This window comes from Babylonia areolata, chromosome 35 (assembly GCF_041734735.1).
Source record: "Babylonia areolata isolate BAREFJ2019XMU chromosome 35, ASM4173473v1, whole genome shotgun sequence".
Classification (NCBI taxonomy): Eukaryota; Metazoa; Mollusca; class Gastropoda; order Neogastropoda; family Buccinidae; genus Babylonia; species Babylonia areolata.
In genome coordinates, this window is record NC_134910.1 from 12,018,535 (window position 1) to 12,040,646 (window position 22,112).

Genomic DNA, 22,112 nt, shown 5'->3' on the forward strand with positions numbered 1-22,112 from the left:
CCCCCTCTCACTCTCTTTAAACAAATCCCCGATCAATGATTTCCTCTTTGGCAGACATTTATGCCGTGGAGTTCAGTTCATACGCTGAGACGCTGTGGTGGCGTACGTCAGTGCGCGACTGAGGTTGCAACGTCTGAGACGGAGAAGGGTTTAATTGTTGCCACTGATGTTCATATTTTTCAGTTTCCAGGCCCGGCCCTTCAGCCGCGGGTTCAATAAAATGTGGAAATGAGTGTGATTTTGCAAAATAAAGCAGTAAATATCTTACGCCAATTTTTTTTTTTTTCACTGACCTGGCCCAACTGGATAAAACTCTACCAAATTTACAAATCTGTCGGATTTATGAGTATACAATGATTATGCCAGCCTAAAAAACAACAACAAAAAAAAAACAACAACAAAAAAACCGCGGCGAAATTGTTCGTTGCTTCTTAATTTATACTTGTGCCGAACACTTGACAGATGATTATCACAGTTTCCTCCCATCTATAAACCCTCTTCACTAGACTGAATTTGGGTAATCATGAGGTAACTGTATGCGAGTTTGTTTTTTGTTTTGTTTTTTCCCCCTAATAACTGAAGTGTGAAAAAAAAGAAAAAGAAAAGTAAAACAAAAAGCTCAGTTTTTGTGAAAGCTGCATTTGTAGTGTCTCGGCAAGTCCGTCTTCAGTTCAAAAAAACGTCACGTGTTATCCCCTCAGTCGGCCTCTCCACACCCACCCCCTCCCCTCCACACCCACCCCCTCCCCTCCACACCCACCCCCTTCCCCCGACTGCTTCTGACCAGTAAGTATGGTCGTCAGTGAAGGGCTGTCACGTCACGGTCACAGAAAACAGCAACAACAACAACGCTTACACAGACAGATAGCTACAGATAGACAGACAGATAGATATAATTTTCAGTGTGCATACATGTACATACAGATATATAGATAGACAGACAGATAGATAAGACAGATAGTCCTGCAATCCCTATTCAAGACTGAGGACTGAAGAAGTTCAAATACAGAGTGTGGACTGACACCCTGACCTGTAAGCTAAGAGTTTGTTGTTGTTGTTGGGATGGGCGATGTGTGTGTGTGTGTGTGTGTGTGTGTGTGTGTGTGTGTGTGTGTGTGTGTGTGTGTGTGTGTGTGTGTGTGTGATTTTTGTTTCCGTGCGTGATGAAATCAGTAAATGCTCATTTGCTTAAAACGTCGTGTTGTCAACAGAAAATAAACGAATGGAAGAAACAGAAAAAGAGGAAGAATGAGAAGAAAAAGGAGATGACGATGATGATAAAGAGAACTTTATGATATGCTCCGTTGCACGTATGATCATGCCGCAGCTTCCAGTCGTCTTTGTTCTCTTTTTCACTTGAAAATATGACTTAGAAAAACACATACAAAAAACAACAACAACAAAAACAACAAAAAAACAAAAAAAAGCCCAAAAAACAAAGAGGTAAATCAGACATTTTTTGTTATCAGGGATAATATGATATTGAGTCCATCCGTATTTTGCCACGGTGTCTGTAGTGTCTCATGTATGTGTTCACCTGTTCTTGTCTGTTATTTTATTTTATTTTTATTTATCTATTTTATTTTTTATTTTATTATTTTTTAAAATTTATTATTATTTTCAAAAAATCTTTTACTTTATTTTATTTCATGTTATTTTTTTTATTATTTATTTTAAAATTTTATTTATTAATTTTTATTATTTAATTTTTTTTTTTCTCAAGGCCTGACAAAGCGCGTTGGGTTACGCTGCTGGTCAGGCATCTGCTTGGCAGATGTGCTGTAGCATATATGGATTTGACCGAACGCAGTGACGCCTCCTTGAGCTACTGTTACTGATACTGATACTCTTGTCTGTCAGCGATTCCATGCTGATCGCGGTTTTGTCGCGGCCTCTTGCATGTTTGTGTCTTTTGCTCTGTGGCTCTTCTCCTCGTGTTTTCTGTCTTTGTTTCTTGACCTGCAGGTCAAAGAGGAAGGTGGCAGAATGGTTAAGACGCTCAGCTGCCAATACAGAGAGTCCGTGAGGGTGTGGGTTCGAATCCCGCTCTCGCCCTTTCTCCTAAGTTTGACTGGAAAATCAAACTGAGCGTCTAGTCTTTCGGATGAGACGATAAACCGAGGTCCCGTGTGCAGCACGCACTTGGCGCACTGAAAAAGAACCCATGGCAACGAGAGTGTTGTCCTCTGGCGAAATTACGTAAAATGAAATCCACTTTCATAGGTACACAAATATGTAAGCATGCACTCAAGGCCTGACTAAGCGCGTTGGGTTATGCTGCTGGTCAGGCATCTGCTCAACAGATGTGGTGTAGCGTGTATGGATTTGTCCGAACGCAGTGACGCCTCCTTGTGAAAGTGAAACTGAAACTGAAACTGACCTGCAGGGTCGCTGCCACCTCTGGTGTTTGTTTTAGTCCTGACTTCAGTCATCTTCAGATCTGCATGCAGCTTCAGTGGTCGCCGCTTTGCTTTCTTGGGCTTGTTCTTCCATCATGCTGATTCATCATCTTCTTCTCTGTTCTCCCCACACCCTCCCTTGCCAGATTGTGAGTGTCCTCATATTATCATCATCGGTACTGTATTCTTCCCTCTTGTCTCCTCTTGTGTAGACTTCTTCTTGTGACAGATATGCGAGATTGTCTGGTTGTGCGTGTAATCAGCAGGCCTACGCTTTAGTGTGCACACGTGTCAAGTCGTTCGTGTGAATGTGTGTATGTAACTTGTAAGTGTGTGCAGTATGGCATTTTGTTACACGAAAGTTGTGTAAAAAAGTAAACCTTTTCTTTCCGACCCCCTCCCCCACCGTTTCCGAAAGTCTTGGGTCGTGCGCACACTATTCAAGGGAAGTACTCTATCAAAAGCAATGTTACAGCAATGTTTGCTTCAGTTGCGTCCCTTCTCTATACAGCCAAATGAATACACACTCGGACACACAGAGATCTCTCTCTCTCTCTTTACATCATATGATGTGTATCCCTCTCTCTCTCTCTCTCTCTCTCTCTGGACACACCCCGTTCTTCTCCCACCCCCTTTTTAATTTTTGCGCCCGTCTGATATTACTTAAAGTGGGAAGACGTAAAACTGAAGAAAACAAACGCACAACACGCAAGCGCGCGCACACACACACACCACACACACACAGTGAAAAATAGTCATAAATACGTGATTAAAACCTTAATAAAGTCAACGCTGAAAATTGTCATCTGCAAATATTCTATCAAAAGAACAAAACAAAACAAAAAACACCTTTAAAAAAAAATTTTTATAAAATTTTTTATTTATTATTATTATTTTTTTTTTTTTTACAGATTTCAACATTTTCCTCCCACTCCCAGGTAGATTTAAAGCAGGAAGGCCTTTTGGCACACTGTGATTTGATTTTTGTTTGTGCATGTGCTGAGACGAGTAAATGCTTTCTTGTTTGAACCACCAGTCACCTCATAGTGAGTAGACAATAAACGAATTGAAGAAGAAAAAGAAGAAGAAAATGAGAAAGAAGAAGAAGAAAAAAAGAAAGAAGGAGATGATGATGATAAAGAGAACTCTTAATAATATGTTCTGACGTATTATGACACTTTCCTAAGAAAGACCCATGGGCGAAAATTGGAAAGTAGTACGTGAAAAGGCCGGGACCAGCCAGCCATTTTTTGGGTTTTCGTTTCCCGGCATTTTATGTTGTCCTTATCCGAGAATCTGCTCGCAATGAAAATATTGTAATGGAGCGGGGACAGTCGTTCAGGCTTGACCTTGCATTACACACACACACACATTATATATGTATATATATATACACTTTATTTGTCTTTTTTCCCATTTCAGCAGACTGACCATTTATTGTCTGATTAACTGTATGTTGTGCCCAGTAACAGAAAAAAGACAAACATTAAAAAAAAAAATGTTATAAAAAGAAACATGAAGTGAAAATGCGGACAATATGATTGAAGCAAAAATGGTGGTTTATCAAAATAGACATGATAATCTGACAACTTGACAGGCTTGTTACAGTCATGATATTACTATTGCTGTATCATTCATTGATAACTGGGAACCATCATACAGGTATGCATAAATATTTGTCTGGTACATTAGAAAGAAGCAAGGTAAATAAACAATGCGTACTGACTGAGTAAATACGTATAGTCGTTCTGGCATGCAATCATTTACCAACTAGCATGCACAGATTCGTGCATTAAATACGCACATTGTTTGATGACGAATTGATGTTACATTTCATAGAAACTGTATTTCGACGCATTTGACAAACAAAGAGGATTAAAAAAATCAATAAAAATATCATTATACACAGTGACTGAACCTGGTCTATCTCCACAAACTGCTACAGATCAACAGATGCACGTGGTTTTGCCCAGGCAGCATAAAAGTCACGTCTGTTACATCATTTAGACACCAGAACCAAAGCCATCATGACAACTCCGAAACGAGCATCCTGGTGGATCGAATTCTGTTTTCATTTTTATTTCGTTAGCCTATGTATAATTTTGGGGACGCGATATATTTTACGTTCAGTTATGGAACCCCGAAGACTTTCTCAAAACACACAAGAAGTGCCGGGACTTCTGTTTAAATGATTCTGCCCATCTACCATCTCAATAATTCACTACAATTTCAAACAGACTGGCCCATACGTAAGGTTTCACATGGGCTCGTATATGCTGAATGATAATGAAATAAATGAATACATAAATAAACAGACAAAAACAAAATAAAGAATAAGCAAAAAAATGCACGAATAAAAAAATTGTATGATCATGACAATGAACACTGAGAAAATACTGAAACATTTTTAAAAGGATCAACACGCACATAACCAAAAACTACGATTTCACACGGATGCCAATCAGTATAATGTGTCAGACCATAATGAAAACATAATGAAGAAATAAATGACATGATGCTAACAACAAGAACAACTGAAACATAAAATCCATTTCACGCGCATTTACTCATGTGCTGTAATTATACACATAATATATTGGGTAAATTTTGTTGCAATGTCATTCACTTTAATATGGCAGAGATAAAACTAAACAAACAAATTACTAAGAAAAATAGATACATGAAGAAAGCTGATGAAGATGAAAAAAAACAACAAAAAAACAACAACACCAAAACATTTAGATATTGAAACATACACAAAACTCTTGCGCATCAGTTATACGCGAAATGTAATTCACAGAGTACATAGTATTATTCTCTGATAAAATGTCATTCAATAGAATGTGACACAACAAAAGAGACTTTCGAAGAGACACATACCTTTAAACTATTTGTTGTTGGACACGAAAAGAAAGCAACAATGTGTAGGCCTAAGTATTATTTCCAAAACGAGAAGTAACTTCAAACTATTTCTTGCTGGGTAATAAAAGAAATAATCAATGTATCAGTATTATTTTCATAAAGAGAAGTAACTGAAAACGGTTGTTTTGGATACCGAAAGAAAGTGTCAATGTATCACTATGTAATGTTTAAAAAAAAAAAAAAAATGCAGTAACTCAGTTTTTGTTGTTGGACACAGAAGGAAAGAACCAATATATCGGTGTTAATAGGAAAAGAGAAGTAACCTAAAACTGGTTTTTTGTTGGCTACGTGTCAGTATTATTTTCGTAAATATAGGCAAGTTCAAACTTTTCGTTGTTGGATGTGGTAATGGTACTGGTGGTTCCGTCTCATCATCATCTCTCCATCGTCATCATCATCATCATCATCATCATCACGATAGCGCAGTTATCAGCCCGCGCACACGACACCAGCATCCTCGGTGTGCTGACAGTTGTGGGTCCCGAAAGCTCTGGAGCTGCACGTGCGCAGGTCCTGCTCACTTCCGCTGCAGTTGACGTCATCCAGGACGATGGGACCCGTCCCTTGGCCGAAAGCAGCCGAGGACCTGGCCACTGCCCCGGACCTGAGGGACAGACGCAGGACCGTTTCAGCGTTCACGTTGGTCACAGACATACACCTGGCGGCGAAGAGTGTGTGTTTGGAACAGGTGACTACAGGTGGAAAGGTGGTACCGTGTCCACCTTGTTGATGGGAACACGGAACATGAGTTTTACAGCACAAGTCAACGTGAACAAAAAAACCCCAACAAAACAACAAACAACCCCCCCCCCCCCCAAAAAAAACAAAAAACACCACAAACAAACAAAAAAAAACACAAAAAACGACTGGTGTTAACACTAGGGTCTTCTAGAGGCAAACCAACAAAATATTCAAGTAAACAGCGTTCGTACAGTCATTATGAGTCCGGAAAAATCTTGGAAAAGATATGTTTTGCCCTTGAGGGCCTGGAAAAGTCATGGAATTTTTAAAATTTTTATATAAAAACCCTTGACCATTACCATTCAACAAATAACTTTAAGTGCCTTAAAGAAATATTAGAAAAATATAAAGTATTGTAAATTGGACACCGACATCTGGATTTCTGTCCATTCTCACTACTTTTTAAAATGATTTACTTATGTATTTATTTTGTCTCAACATGAATTCATTTCATTTTAATGTTAAAGTTATACACAAACCTATGGCAGGCTCTCGATACCTGATCGGGGCGTTCAGTTTGTACGGTCTGGCATCTGTTGCATTAAAACAAGTTTTTACAGCAGATGTGGTGCAGCGCTTATGGATCAGTCCGCACGCTCTGACAGAGCCTTCAAACTGAAACTGATGTTAAATAAAAGCAAATAAAAATGAAGTCCCAAACCGCAGAACTTTACAAGCATGCACAATATTTTCGTAATCAGAACGGCCTTTTCTCTTTTCAGTTCAAGTCCAAAAGCTGCACAGATTTAAACATGGACTTCAACGACAAACATTTCCTTTGGAATGAACGTAGTTCCCAAAGTGGAAAAAAAGAACTATAATATTAAAATACAAGATGAAACGCATCACTAATGCCACTGATGTCGCAATATATACACAATATGATAGTCGTGTTCTACCATGTCCACCAGAACAGCAGAGAAGGTAACTGCTGTCCCAACTATCTGAGCTAAAATTTGATTATGGTGAAGAGTCTCATCCAAGTTACATCCCCACTCTCTCGACCATGAGGGCTTCAGGACAGTCGGTGTTGGGATGGTTCCCAAAGGCCAACAAGCCCCCCATGGCTGCAGCACTATGAGCCTGTGCAATCTTGCCTCTTAGTTTGAGAGTCATAGTCCTTCAAAAAAGACTAGACAGCAAATGACTTTCAGTTACAGTGGGGAAACCATTGATGATCCTACAGCTCTCACTGGTGGCCCAGACTGTAAGACTATGTCAATCTCTGGTACGCAACCGTACCACACTGACAATCACACCACAGCCACAACACCAGCACAAACATACAACTGGACGGACACTCACGCGAAGAACCCCAGCATGTTGCAGACAACTTTGGCGTCGTTGTTGTCCCAGCCGTCGTCGCAGACAGTGCCCCATCGCTGCCCCACCCGCATCTCCACCCGTCCTTCTCTGCTGTTCCTCCCTCCCACCAGTCGGATGTAGGGATCTGTTGGCATGATTTGAGAGTTGTTGTACCGCCGGAGGTCGTGGGTTCGACCCCCATGTGGGCCACTTTGATTTTTTCAAGGCCTGACTAAGCGCGTTGGGCTACATTAACATAAAGTTTGAATGATATAACAAATACGTGCAAACATTAGAATAAAGTTTAAATAACAGCGAGTAAGTTACGAGTAAGTTAATAATGTAAGTATATTACACTATAATCACACACACACACACACACACAATCACTTCAATCATCATCATCACCATCTTCACCTTCTCCTCTTCCATTCCTTGGTCCTCCCTTTCCTTTGTCGCAGAAAGATTTCTTTCGTTTTTTTTTTATCGATCTAATTTTCATTCATTTATTCATCTTTTGAAAAGAATTACTCCCCCCCTTCCCCTTCTTCCATGATGTCAACCTATTAGTCAACAGGGAAGTAGCTGGTTGTTTCGTTTGGGGCCCGCCAACCTGATTACTTCCCTTGTTTTCCATCCTTTGGACGAAGGACCTTGTGGGTTAATGCTGCATAAGTGAAGGTCAGGGTCAATTCGGACCAATTCCTCAGAGTGGATCTCTTCAGGTTCGTCAACACTGGTGCTTAAAATAATGGGTAATGGAAATTCTTGCCCGAACTGGCCTTCATATGTAGGTCTTGCGAGGTGGTCTGTTGTCTGCTGGAGAAGACGTACTAAAAATGTTGGCCTCTATGTCTCTCTCTGTGTGTGTGTGTGTGTGTGTGTGTGTGTGTGTGTGTGTGCAATAGTGAGTTGGTGCAAGCCCCCATGTGGAATGTCTATTTTATATTTTTTGGACACACACACACACACAAGTGAGAAGTGGAAAAAAAGAGAAGAAAAGGAGGGAGTGGGGGCTTGGGGAGGAGGGGGGGGGGAGGAGGAGGTTAGAGAGAGGCAGGGAGAGAAGGGGGTTGGTTGGTGAGGAGTGGGTGGTGGTGGACAGAGACGGAGAAGCAAAATGTAAAAGGTGACGTACGCAGTCGCTGACGGTCTCCGTCCGCTCTTGTTTCCAGGGTTGTCACACGCCGAGACAAGGAGGAATACTGACTCCCGATTTGAGACACGTTCAGTTTCACTGCTGCCACGTCAGAACGCAGCGATCCTGACAGCCGGCCGCTGTTCATCTGGTCAATCTTCTCAGTTGTCCTCCTCTGCTGGAGAGACAACTGCTGTACGACTTGTGCAGTGCTGACCAAACTGTCGGACAGGTTTCGTTGTTCCACAGTGATGACCGTCACTGATGTGGACAGATTCTGCTGAGTGGTGTTCAGAATGAGACTGAACGACTCGAACCGAGAGTCAACTTGTGTGGAGAAAACAGTGATGTTCTGTTGAACCTCTGTGACTGTGGCCTGCACGGCCTGAATCTTCCTGTCGCTTTCTCTGGCCATGTCCGTTAATCGGTTGTTAAGTTGGTTGATGTTGTTTCTCTGCAACTGCATGCTGTTCTGGATGGAAGTCAGGGTTTGGCCCTGTTGTTGTGCTTGCTTCGCTTTCTGAGCATCTAGAGCTTCTTGCTGCTTCGTCAGCGAGGATTGGAAGTTGGCAGACAGAGTTTCTTCCCGTTCAAGTCGCTGTATAATGGTCGAGAATTTTGACGAACTTAAGCCGTTTAACGTTTTAAGGTGCTGCGCTGTGTTTTCGAGTCTGGCGGACAGGTCTTGTTGTTCCAGAGTGATGACCGCCATGACTGTGGACAGATTCTGCTGAGTGGTGCTCAGTGTGAGACCCAGAGATTCGAACCGAGAGTCAACTTGTGTGGAGAAAACAGTGATGTTCTGTTGAACCTCTGTGACTGTGACCTGCACGGCCTGAATCTTCCTGTCGCTTTCTCTGGCCATGTCCGTTAATCGATTGTTAAGTTGGTTGATGTTGTTTCTCTGCAACTGCATACTGTTCTGGATTGAAGCCAGAGTTTGGGTCTGTTGTTCTTCATGTTTTGCTCTCTGAGTATTTATAGCGTCTTGCTGCTTTATCACTACAGCCTGAAGGTCGGCAGAGCGTTCTTCTTCTCGTTCAAGACGCTGGAGTATAGTGGAGAATGTGGACGAACTCGAGTCGTTTACTGTTTTGAGCTGCTGCACTGCAATGTCGAGTCTGTCGGACAGGTTTTGTTGTTCCAGAGTGATGGCCGTCACTGATGTGGACAGGTTCTTCTGAGTGGTGCTCAGTGTGAGACCCAGAGATTCGAACCGAGAGTCAACTTGTGTGGAGAAAACAGTGATGTTCTGTTGAACCTCTGTGACTGTGACCTGCACGGCCTGAATCTTCCTGTCGCTTTCTCTGGCCATGTCCGTTAATCGGTTGTTAAGTTGGTTGGTGGTGTTTCTCTGCAACTGCATGCTGTTCTGGATGGAAGTCAGGGTTTGGCCCTGTTGTTGTGCTTGCTTCGCTTTCTGAGCATCTAGAGCTTCTTGCTGCTTCGTCAGCGAGGATTGGAAGTTGGCAGACAGAGTTTCTTCCCGTTCAAGTCGCTGTTTTATGGTCGAGAAATTTGACGAACTTAAGTCGTTTAACGTTTTAAAGTACTGCGCTGTGTTTTCGAGTCTGGCGGACAGGTCTTGTTGTTCCAGAGTGATGGCCGTCACTGATGTGGACAGGTTCTTCTGAGTGGTGCTCAGTGTGAGACCCAGAGATTCGAACCGAGAGTCAACTTGTGTGGAGAAAACAGTGATGTTCTGTTGAACCTCTGTGACTGTGGCCTGCACGGCCTGAATCTTCCTGTCGCTTTCTCTGGCCATGTCCGTTAATCGGTTGTTAAGTTGGTTGGTGGTGTTTCTCTGCAACTGCATACTGTTCTGGATTGAAGCCAGAGTTTGGTTCTGTTGTTCGTCATGTTTTGCTATCTGAACATTTATAATTCCTTGTTGCTTCGTCATTGTAGCCTGAAGGTTAGCAGAGCGTTCTTCTTCTCGTTCAAGACGCTGGAGTATAATGGAGAATGTGGACGAACTCGAGTCGTTTACTGTTTTGAGCTGCTGCACTGCAATGTCGAGTCTGGCGGACAGGTCTCGTTGTTCCAGAGTGATGGCCGTCACTGATGTGGACAGGTTCTTCTGAGTGGTGCTCAGTGTGAGACCCAGAGATTCGAACCGAGAGTCAACTTGTGTGGAGAAAACAGTGAAGTTCTGTTGAACCTCTGTGACTGTGGCCTGCACGGCCTGAATCTTCCTGTCGTTATCTCTGGCCATGTCCGTTAATCGGTTGTTAAGTTGGTTGGTGGTGTTTCTCTGCAACTGCATGCTGTTCTGGATGGAAGTCAGGGTTTGGCCCTGTTGTTGTGCTTGCTTCGCTTTCTGAGCATCTAGAGCTTCTTGCTGCTTCGTCAGCGAGGATTGGAAGTTGGCAGACAGAGTTTCTTCCCGTTCAAGTCGCTGTTTTATGGTCGAGAAATTTGACGAACTTAAGTCGTTTAACGTTTTAAAGTACTGCGCTGTGTTTTCGAGTCTGGCGGACAGGTCTTGTTGTTCCAGAGTAATGACCGCCATGACTGTGGACAGATTCTGCTGAGTGGTGCTCAATGTGAGACCCAGAGATTCGAACCGAGAGTCAACTTGTGTGGAGAAAACAGTGATGTTCTGTTGAACATCTGTGACTGTGACCTGCACGGCCTGAATCTTCCTGTCGCTTTCTCTGGCCATGTCCGTTAATCGGTTGTTAAGTTGGTCGGTAGCGTTTCTTTGCATCTGCACACTATTGTGGATCGAAGCCAAGGTTTGTTCCTGTTGTTGTGCTTGCTTCACGTTTTGAGCATCTATAGCTTCTTGCTGCTTCGTTAGCGACGATTGAAAGTCGGCAGACAGGTCTTCTTCTTTTTCAAGTCGCTGGGCTATGATCGAGAACTGCTGCAGATGAAGCTTATTTTGCTCCGAGTTGCTCTGTTTTTGGCGTTCAATCTCCTCTTGCTGTTTTTGTACCTTGCTCTGAAGATCGGTGACCCATGCTCTCTGCTGTTCCAGGGAACTGTGGACACTGGCCAGTTCTGACTGTAGCTGACTGTTCAGGTTGTGCTGGTCCCGGAACTGGCTCTGAAGAGCTTCCAGCTGTCGCTGTAAAGCTTTGATGTTGTCTTCTTGCTCTGACGAAACCTCTTTCTGAGTGGACAGTTCTTCTGACAGCTTACTGGTATTGTCTTGTATCACTCGTGTAGATTTGGCTTCAGATTCCATAACAGCATTCCAGAAAGATTGGTTGAGCTCTTTGATAACCTTGAAGTTGGACGTTTTCTGGCTGTCTAATTCCTGGGAGACGTTTTCAGCGTTGTCCTCCAGGTTTTGGATTCTGTCTTCGATCTTTTTAATCTCTTGCACGGAAAGGGGGATTTCTGATTTCTGCAGCTGTGATGATGTCTCTGTCTTGAGTTCTTCTAGTTTCGATTTCAGCTCGTGCATCTCTTCTGCCTGTGCCTCCACTTTTGTTTCTGTCGTTTCCAGAAAGATAGAAGCTGTTTGCATAAGAGGATGGTCGCTCTGAAGGCATTCAAGGACTTCTGGTTTCAGAACAAGACTGCAAGTATAGTTACCGCCCTTGTAGGAAGCTGGCAGGTCAAACAGAAAGTATCCGTTCTCCACGACGCTGCTTGTGTGTTCCTCTCTGTCTGGATCCTGCAGTGAAAGCATATCACAATATGTTACCACATCAACATCAGTTTTTGACAGTGTCGAATTGCTCAATAATACATCAAATTGTAGATATCAATCAAAACTAATGTTCACATTTCCTGTATGATTTGATAGCCTTCTACCCCCCTCCAAAATCTATTACTATCAAAACATGTCCTTTTCTCCTTTAAGACTATGGACGAAGTTCGTGCAAACGTGCACTGATATTCTACACTAATTTATTGACACTCACCCATCCCAATTTTGTGACACGAATTTCGAATGCCTGAATCCCAAGTACATTTATCACAAAAGACTGACGTTATCGATGCCTCATTGAGTGACATTATGATTTTACCCATATTGCGATATTTCATGATGATACCTGATAGAGCGAACAGATGATGATAATTTCGTTTCATCCCACTGCTATCTGAAATGTGTCGAGTCTCATCTGGGATACTTAAGCACAGGTCCTGTCAGGCGGAACTAATGGCTATGTCCCTGTCACAGTATTGTATGGGACCCAGTCTTTCGGGGGGTTGATATTACAGTGCGGAGGTGTGGCCTATTGCTGACGTGTCTGCCTTGCAGTAGGAAGCGAGAGGGTATAAGCGCACACGTTCGTTCGTATCTCACACTAGCCAGTACTTTCTCCCCCTCCACTGGACCTTGAGTGGTGGTCTGGATGCTATTCAATCGGATAAGACGATAAACCGCGGTCCCGTGCGTCGCATACATTTAGTACACGTAAAAGATCCTCCGGCAACAAAAGCTTGTCCCTGGCAAAATTTTGTAGAAAAATCCAATTTCATGAGAAAAGAAATACACTTAAGGCAGAAAAAGGTGGCACTGCACTGTAGAGGTGCGCTCTTCTTGGGAAGAGCAGCCTGAATTTCACACAGAAAAATTTGATGTGACAATACAATATAATATAATATAATATAATATAATATAATATATGCTCTCCTGTACCCCTTTCCCCCTGCCAATTTTCAACAAAGCGTCATATCCAGGTTATTTTCAACTTGACGAGAAGAGATTTTTACCTGCATTTGTATTATTCCGTTCTTTCTTGTTCAAAGATGTGGATTCTTATTTCCTGACTGTGCATACATTGACTTTTTTCAGTATGCATGGCTGTGCATACGCTGATTTTTTCAATATGCATGGCAACTTTATTTTGTCCCCATAATTTAGCAAAGTAATACGACCGGCTGGACATGCATATGTAAAAAATAACACAAATAAATCAATCTTAACTATTTATGAGCAATACACAACTAAGAACTTTTATGACCCACTTGCATAGTCTATACAACAGGCGAAAGACTCGACAGAGTAAAAAGTATACACTTGTAATTTGTACTTATAACAGTTACAAACGTTTTTCTCCATTAAAGAACAACCTCTCTCTTTCGCTCAGTTTTGTCCTCGGCTTAATCAAGCCTGTGTGCTGACAGCGTTTGGAGTCTAACTAGCGTTTATATATTTCCAGTGCTAATTCCTTTACCAAAAAGAAAAGTGCACAGGCTTCTCCCTGTGTAACATCATGTGTGCATACGTTGATAAAACTGGCACATATTTCTCCTCCAGTTCTACTGTGCATACTGAGACATAATTTTGATTACTCGTAATAATTTTAAAAATATTTTATTTCAGGTTTTATTAAAGGTTGCATAGAATATACGATTTCACAATAATTGCTCTTACATTAACGCCAAAAGGTAGGAAGGATGGAAAACTACTAAGAAAAAAAGAAGAAGAAAAGAATGAAAAAAAGATCTAACTAGTCTAAGCTTACAAGTAACATATCTATATACCCCTACTAATCCACAACGATTGACTGAGTCACTAAACAACAATAGTGCTGTGGACGATTCTGTTCAATTTTGTGGAAAAACAAATCCCCAAGCAAAATGTACTGTTGAAAGAAATTAACATTGACAGGAACTGGCAGTAATTTTTCTTCCCCCCCCTCCCCCCCCAATTATGTATTTTTGATGAGAGAGAGCGAGCGAGCGAGCGAGAGAGAGAGAGAGAGACAGAGGGGCTGAGCAGAAAATGAATATGTTCAGAGCTACCCAGGCAAAGAAACAAACTGCCACACAAGATACAACCAGGCAAAAAGTGAATCAAAAAGCGAATGCACACACACACTGACACATACGTGCGCGCGCACACACACACAGACACACACACGCGCAAACACCCACAGCCACGCACACACACACACACACACACACACACGAACTCACCGTCCACACAACAGAAACAGCAGGGACCCCAACTTTACGCAAGTGACCACATCGTAATCTTGGGCCGACTCCACACTTGTTGTTGCTGTCCACCGACACTGATTTCTCAGAGTGTACTTGCTCCACCTCCAGCTCACCGCCTGTAATCTCCGGCGGCTCTGTTGCAGGGGAGGGTACAGAAACCGAAGACAATCACTGTGGTTGTGTACACCCATGAGGGAATTGCGAACTGTATCTAACACGACTACTATTATTGCTACCTCCACACCACTACCGCTACTCTTACTGCTCCTCCTACAACAACTACCACTGCTGCTACCACCGCCACTGTTATACTACAGCTGGTGGTGGTTGTAAAAGGAATGAACGATGTAAAAGGGGGAAACTAGAACGGGAACAACCACCATCATCAACACAATCTTCTAACCCGTGAGTCCCCAAAATCAGCTTAAAAAAAAGAAGGAATCACAATTATGCGCGCAACAATATACGCACATGATACACTATCTCATGATGAATACAGTAGCATCTGAGGACATAGATAAGAATAATAAATACAAAGAAAACACGTAACAACAAACAACGACATTTCATACCTAAAACAACCAAGTTGGCCACTTGCTTGTGCGGGAGCGACCTCTGGTACAGTTTGACGTCAGCCCCGTAAAGCCCTGCGTCCTCCGGCCTCACTCCCCATAACGTCATAGCAGCATCAGGCTGAAAGGTCACTCTCTTGGATAACGTCCAATGGTGGGTGGCGAAACGCGTCACAAGGGTCCCATTTTTCTCCGAGTACAAAAACGTCGCCAGAACCTCTTCTTCCGGATCCGTGACGAAGGACCAACGGAAGGTGACATCATCCTCGACGCAATGGTAAATGGTGCTTTCGTTTTTGAGGTTCTGGGTCCATCTGAATGCGTCGCTTCCTGATGTCATGGCGATGGACAATCATGTGCAACGGGCAGGGTAAAACACAATATGGTATTGTACAGTCAGGGATAAATGAAAATCTCTCTCTCACATACACACAAACACACACACAACGGGGGAAAAATATTAGAGCACAAGACAGCAACCTCCACAGAAGCCTGCTTTGAAGGCTGAACGCAGCCAGTCACATACACTTTCTGACGTTGTTAACTTATTTCCTGTCGCGAAGCGATTTTATGAGCAACCCGAACTGAAACTGAAGGATACGGCTGGGGGAAAAAATCCCCCCAAACCACAAAAAACTGTTTGGAATGAAGGAACGGAGAATCAACTGTACGTTTGCTTCATACGAAGAGGTTTGTTTTAAAACCAAAAGACAAGTTAGCATGGATGGAATTAAAGACAGAGCTATGGACAGGAATAATTGATCAGAACCCCAAAACACACTGAAACAGGTGGACCGATGGATTAGTGGCAAAGCACCTGACTAGGAAGCCAGTGTCCACGAGTTCGATTTACCTCATGGACAAAAATAATACAATACAAATTACAACACAATACGTCATACAAATATGATACGATGCAGTACAATACAACCCCCCACATAATTATTAACTTGCTTGACACCATTCCGAGATAAAGAAATACACATTTTTTTTTTCTAGAAGCAAAGTGCTTACTGGGTTCGATTTGGTTTCTTCCATGATAAAACTTTCGATTGCCAAGATTACAGTGAAATGTGTGTGGTTCGTCCGTCGGGGATCGACGAGGACCATCTAGTCATCCTGGGGGTGGGTGGGTTGGGCTCAGTGGGTGCGCAGATGACTGGTCAGGCCAATCCGCGCCCGGAAGGTTCTGACGCAGTGTGGACAGGGGATGGTGGCGGCTGTCGGGGACTTGCTGGCACTGCTTTTCCTGGCCTGTCTGCGTTGCTCTGCTGCAGCGATTCTGTTGGCCTCGCAGGATTTGGCGCCTTTGTGGACAGCTGAACACCACTTTGGTCTGTCCATTGCATTCAGCTCCCATGTGTCGTAGCTGATGTTGAAGGCCTTCAGAGAAGCTTTCAGAGTGTCTTTGAAGCGCTTCTTTTGGCCTCCATGTGAGCGCTTGCCATGTTGGAGTTCGCCGTACAGCAGTTTCTTGGGGAGCCGGTGGTCTGGCATGCGAACTACATGGCCTGCCCAGCGCAGCTGGGCCTGCATAAAGATGGTGTAGATGCTGGGCAAGTTTACACGAATGAGCACCTCTGTGTCAGGGATCTTCTCTTGCCACTTTATGCCGAGAAGTTTTATGAGGCTGGTGGTGTGGAAGTGGTTCAACTTTTTGGCGTGGAGTTTGTAGACCGTCCATGATTCACATCCATAGAGCAGTGTGGTGAGAACTATGGCCTTGTATACTTTGAGCTTCGTCTCCAGGGTGATGCCTCTCCTGTTCCAAACGTTCTTATGGAGTCTGCCGAAGGCAGCGCTGGCTTTGGCAAGTCTGGCATTCACCTCGTCGTCGATGACAACTGTGCGAGAGTGTACTGCCCAGGTATGTGAACTTGTCCACCGCATTCAGTCGCTGCCCGTTGATGAAGATGTTTGGTTCAACGTAAGGCTTTCCTTGAGCTCGCTGGTGCATCACCTCAGTCTTCTTTCTGCTGATTGTGAGGCTAAAGTTGTCACAGGCAGCAGAGAACTTGTCGACGCTGTGTTGCATGTCAGCTTCGGAGGCAGCGTTGAGAGCGCAGTCATCAGCAAACAGGAAGTCGTTGATGGTGTCTGTCCTCACCTTGGTTTTAGCTTGAAGCCTCCTGTGGTTGAAGAGTGAGCCATCTGTGCGGTACCTGATGCCAATGCCTACGTCAGCGTCTCTGAAGGCATCTGTCAGCATGGCTGAAAACATGAGACTGAACAGGGTGGGGCAAGAACACACCCTTGCTTGACTCCGTTGGAGACAGGGAATGGTTCTGTAAGTCTCTCCGTTGTCTTGGACTCGGGCCAGCATCCCATCGTGTAGTTGCCGTATGATGGTGATGAACTTTCTGGGACATCCGTACTTCGCCATGATTCTCCAAAGGCCATCTCTGCTAACAGTATCGAAGGCCTTGGTCAGATCGACATAGGTGGAGTAAGGTCGGCGTTCTGTTCCTGACACTTCTCCTGGAGCTGCCTGGCAGCAAACACCATGTCGATAGTCCCGCGTTCTTTCCGGAAGCCACGGTGGCTCTCTGGTAGGAGACCTTGCTCAAGGTGCGCTATGAGACAGTTGAGTAGCACTCTGGCCAGAGTCTTGCCTGCGACGTACAGCAGGGATATTCCACGATGGTTGTCACAGGCCTGACGATTTCCTTTGCGCTTGTACAGGTGTATGATGGAAGCGTCTTTGAAGTCCTGTGGACCTGCCTCATGCTGCCAGATGAGCTGGAACAGCTGATGAAGCTTCTCAGTCAGTGCCATACCACCTTCTTTGTAGACCTCAGCTGGAATGGAGTCTGAGCCAGGGGCTTTGCCACTGGATAGCAGACGGATAGTTTTCTGGGTCTCCTCCAAAGTTGGAATGGCATCCAACGACTCACTGACTGGCACCTGGGGGAGTCGGTCGATGGCTTTATCATTGATGGTGGAAAGGCGGTTCAGTATGCTGTCAAAGTGTTCAGCCCATCTCTCAAGGATCCCGTCCTTGTCAGTGATTAGGGTAGAACCATCAGCACTGAGGAGTGGAGCAGATCCGGAGGTGGTGGGACCATAGACTTCTTTCAGGCCGTTATAGAAGTTCTTCATGTCGTTCCGGTCTGCAAAGCCCTGGATCTCATCAGCTTTGTTGCTCAACCAGGAATCCTGCATCTGCCGCAGCTTCAGCTGGATGGTGCTGCGTGCGCTTTTCAGTATGTCTTTCTTTGACTGTGACTTGGGATCTTCAATATGGGCTCTGTAGGCTTGGCGTTTGTCTTCCAGCAGCTGCTTGATCTCAGTGCAGTTCTCATCATACCAGTCTTTGTGCTTCCTGGCAGAAGGCCCCAGGCACTCCATGGCAGTGTTGTACACCGTCTCATGCAGTGCGCCCCATGCTGCCTCCACATTCTGGTTGTCCAGCACGGTGGACTCAAGGCGTTCCTCCAGGGTGTCAGCAAAGCTCTGTTTGATGTTGCCTAGCTCCAGCTTGTTGACATTCAGACGTTTGGGTGCTTTCATGCCCTGAGGCCGTCTCTTGGGCTGGATGCGAAGGTTGAGTCTGGAGACGATAAGGCGGTGTTCTGTCCAGCACTCGGCGCCGCACATGGCCCTCGTGACTCGTACGTCCTGCCTGTCCCTCTTCCTGACGATGACAAAGTCGATGAGATGCCAATGCCCAGAGCTAGGATGCATGCATGACGTCCTGTTACGGGTAGGGAGGCAGAAGACGGTGTTTGTGATAAGAAGGTCGTGCTCGGCACATGTCTGGAGAAGTGGCTGACCATTGCTGTTACAGCTGCCAACCCCATGCTTCCCAATCACGCCTTCCCAGGAGGTGGTGTCACAGCCAACTCTCGCGTTAAAGTCACCAAGAATGATGAGCTTGTCTGCGTTGGGAACAGTGGTGATGACAGCGTTCAGGTCCTCGTAGAACTTGTCCTTGATCTCATCCGGGTTGGTCATGATGGGCTCGTAGGCGCTGATAATGGTGGTAAACTTCTTCCCGTTGCATAAAGGGAGTTTCATCGTCATCAGGCGATCGTTCACTCCTTTCGGGGGGCCAGCCGGCTTGCCAACGAGGGTTGTCTTCACTGCAAAGCCAACTCCAGTTTCACGTCTCTCTTCAGGTCCGCGACCACTCCAAAAGGTGTAGCCTGCGCCTCGCTCACAGAGTTCGCCTTCTTCTACCAGTCTGGTCTCACTTCAGGCAGCGATGTCGATGTTGTACCTAGCTAGTTCACTCGCAATGAGTGCTGTGCGTCTCTGTGGTCTCTCTGTCCAGAAGCGTACGCACGTTCCATGTGGCAATGGTCAATGGGGTGCTCCTTGTTTTCTTCTTTCTTTCCTTTGTGTGTCGACCGCTTGAGTAGGGTGCCCCGTCAGCCGCGGTATGCTGACTAGGGTGGTGTTGAGCAGGCAATGTTTCGGGCACCTTTTCTAGCCCCTTCCTTATGCCATGGAGGTGAGCAGTGCTGTCCTGAAGAGGGCTGCTCAGTCGCTCAGGGGGCTGCCGATCTCCACCGCTGCTACAGTCGGTGAAAAACGACCCTATAGCCTGAGCCGCCTGTGTGCAGGTCCGCGGCTACGACTGCCAGTGTACCCACACCTGTCGCTTCGTCGCTCGCCTGTCGCCACAGGGCTTGGGGAAAAAGATGGTATGGGATGATGGATGACTGATGACTTGCGCGATGACTTTCTTTGTAGTGAGGAGGAGTTGCGCACCGTCGACCTCACTCTCTTGTCCGAGACCGTCTGTATCCAGTGGCAAGACGAGGTCAAGACAACTGGAGATGGAAACAGATGCAGTGGATGACCAGGATGTCCTATGTGTGCCTCATCCTGCCCTCAGCACTCCACAGTGCTCTGCTGCAACCGCCTTCCTCTCCGTTGAACCATGAAGGTTTCTTCCGCAGAGTCCGCCGGATCCAGTCTTCACATGCTTGGGTAGACAAGCCCTAACTCACCGAGGGTTTGAGACCCGTCGGCTACCCTCACCTAGTTTAGCCAGCCTGTCAAAGCCGTTGCCCGGGGGTTGGGCGCTGCCGCATGCTAGCAGCTTCTAGGACCCATAAGTGAGAGCTGGGTGCCGGTGGGGGCCAACAGAGGACGAACTACTCCCGGAAGAGCGTGACAAGCCCCCCCTCTAGAGGTACTACCCCTCCCGTGCACCCCCTAACCCCCACAGTGAAATGTAGCAAACAATGATAGACTTTTTTTTTTTTTTTTAATGGGATACAAAATAATATGGGCATCCAGGAATGTGAATGGATTGATAGACCTAGTCCAAATGGTTTACGAACAAAATATTGAAAAGGTTTTAGTGAAAATGTAACGAACCTCCTTCAGTATCACACATTTTGTTTGACGGTTTGTGGGATGATTTGTTTGGACAAAGTTCGGCCATAGCTGAAATATTTGTATTGTGTTATGCGAGAGTTGTTCTGAACACTAAGAGCAAAGTCTGCGCATTATATGCGAAGAAAGTCAGCTAAAGGATAACTAGGAGCGGTTAACTAAGCTCAGTAGTAGCTTGTTGTAGTGTTACATTTCTTTCACGAGTATATACTGTTGGACATTGAATGAACGAAGGATGAGAGGTTCAGATATAATCTGATTACGTTCATTGGACCTAAAACGCATGGCAATGAAGTCCAGCATTATGGTTTGGTATTATGTTTGACCAAAGGTTTTGAGTATATGTCTCAGGCATGCTGCTCGTTGCTAGATGCTGTTAAACGGGGTTCTAAAACACCTGAAATTAAACCACACCAATCAGGTGATCCTGCTTGTGAACGCGGAGAGAAAAAGTGTGACTACACTACATACCGCACAAACCCATTCAACTTCCCTCATTTGCCCCACAACCCCCAATCTCCATAGCCACCCGTCCAGCCAACCCCCTTTAACTAACAAGAGAAGTCTGAAATATAGAAAACGTACATTTGCATAACAGTCTTGATCAAAGAAACAGAATTCAAGCAGTACGCAAGCATTTTTGTCTTGATCAAAGAAACAGAATTCAAGCAGTACGCAAGCATTTTTGTCTTGATCAAAGAAACAGAATTCAAGCAGTACGCAAGCATTTTTGTAAAAAATGAACCAGTGTATACAAAACAGTCTATAATACGTACCCTGTGACAGTAGGAAACAGACCCACAGAACGAGAATTCCTTTGCGAATGCAGCGCATATTCATTCACTGACGTGTTTGATCGATCATCGGTCGGCTTGCTGATGTCGCTGCTGTTCTTTACGTCCTTCTTCAGAGTGTGGGTTTCAATTTTTTTTTCTCTCTCTCTCTCCAAAGCTGTTGTTCTCACCGCCGTCGTCGTTCTTCTCGTCGTTGTTCTCCTCTCCTCTCCACCCTTCTATTTCTCCTCTTTTCGTTTTCTACTCTTCAATTCAGGACTCTTTATTTTTGCTTTCACTTCTTTTCGGATTCACTTTCTTGGATTCTGCTGTATATTCCTTGTGACCCTGGTACACTTGATAACAAAGACATTCTATTCTACTTATTTTCGGCTCGGTTTACAATATTTCTTTTCTTCTGTTGCCTAACAGCAACTCTGTCTTTCCGTGTGTCTTTCTTTTTGTCTGTCCCTTGACGAAATTCACGTCTTCTTTTAACTGTTCCTGATTCGGCTGTTAATGCGCAGCAACTTCAGCGCAGGAGTGTCGAAGTCCCACAGCGTGTGCCGACATTGTCTGTCAAAAATGCTGTACTCCGAGTTTTTGGGGAAATGTATTGGTCGCGGGATTGCAGCTCAAGGACCTAGAATAGATAACAAACAAGACTTTGCAAAACAATGATCCCTACACTGGGTTGTTTTAGTCCAAGGCTTCGTTTCGGCTGAAAAGATGTGGCATTCTTTGCACGCAGCATAAAGCTGTACTAATGTTGGACGCCCTGAAACAGCTCGTTTGTGGTCGGCTGGGCTACAAACAACATGATTTGATTTGCTTTGCTTGTGTAAATTTAAACACTGAGAAATGAAAGCGTCTCCATTAGAAACGGTTTAAAAAAATCGCGGCGCAAAAGAAGAAGAAAAGGAAGAGCAGGAGGAGGAGAAGTAGGAGGAGTAGAAGGCGTTTTTCCTAGAGAAATACAAGGTAGCCGTAGCTGCAGCAGCAGCAACAG

The 22,112-nt window shown here is 44.6% G+C and overlaps 1 protein-coding gene across 1 annotated transcript; it reads right to left on the reverse strand.

Annotated features, from left to right (window-relative positions):
- Window positions 1–5,494: 5,494 nt before the first annotated feature.
- Window positions 5,495–21,792, reverse strand: LOC143277830 (uncharacterized). Its single transcript, XM_076582742.1, has 6 exons — window positions 21,107–21,792; window positions 14,985–15,314; window positions 14,389–14,546; window positions 8,506–12,133; window positions 7,368–7,512; window positions 5,495–5,925 (listed from the first exon to the last, which is right to left on the reverse strand). The coding sequence occupies exons 1-6, from the start codon at window positions 21,168–21,170 to the stop codon at window positions 5,751–5,753; spliced, it is 4,500 nt and encodes a 1,499-aa protein (XP_076438857.1). The 5' UTR covers window positions 21,171–21,792; the 3' UTR covers window positions 5,495–5,750.
- Between the last annotated feature and the right edge of the window lie 320 nt (window positions 21,793–22,112).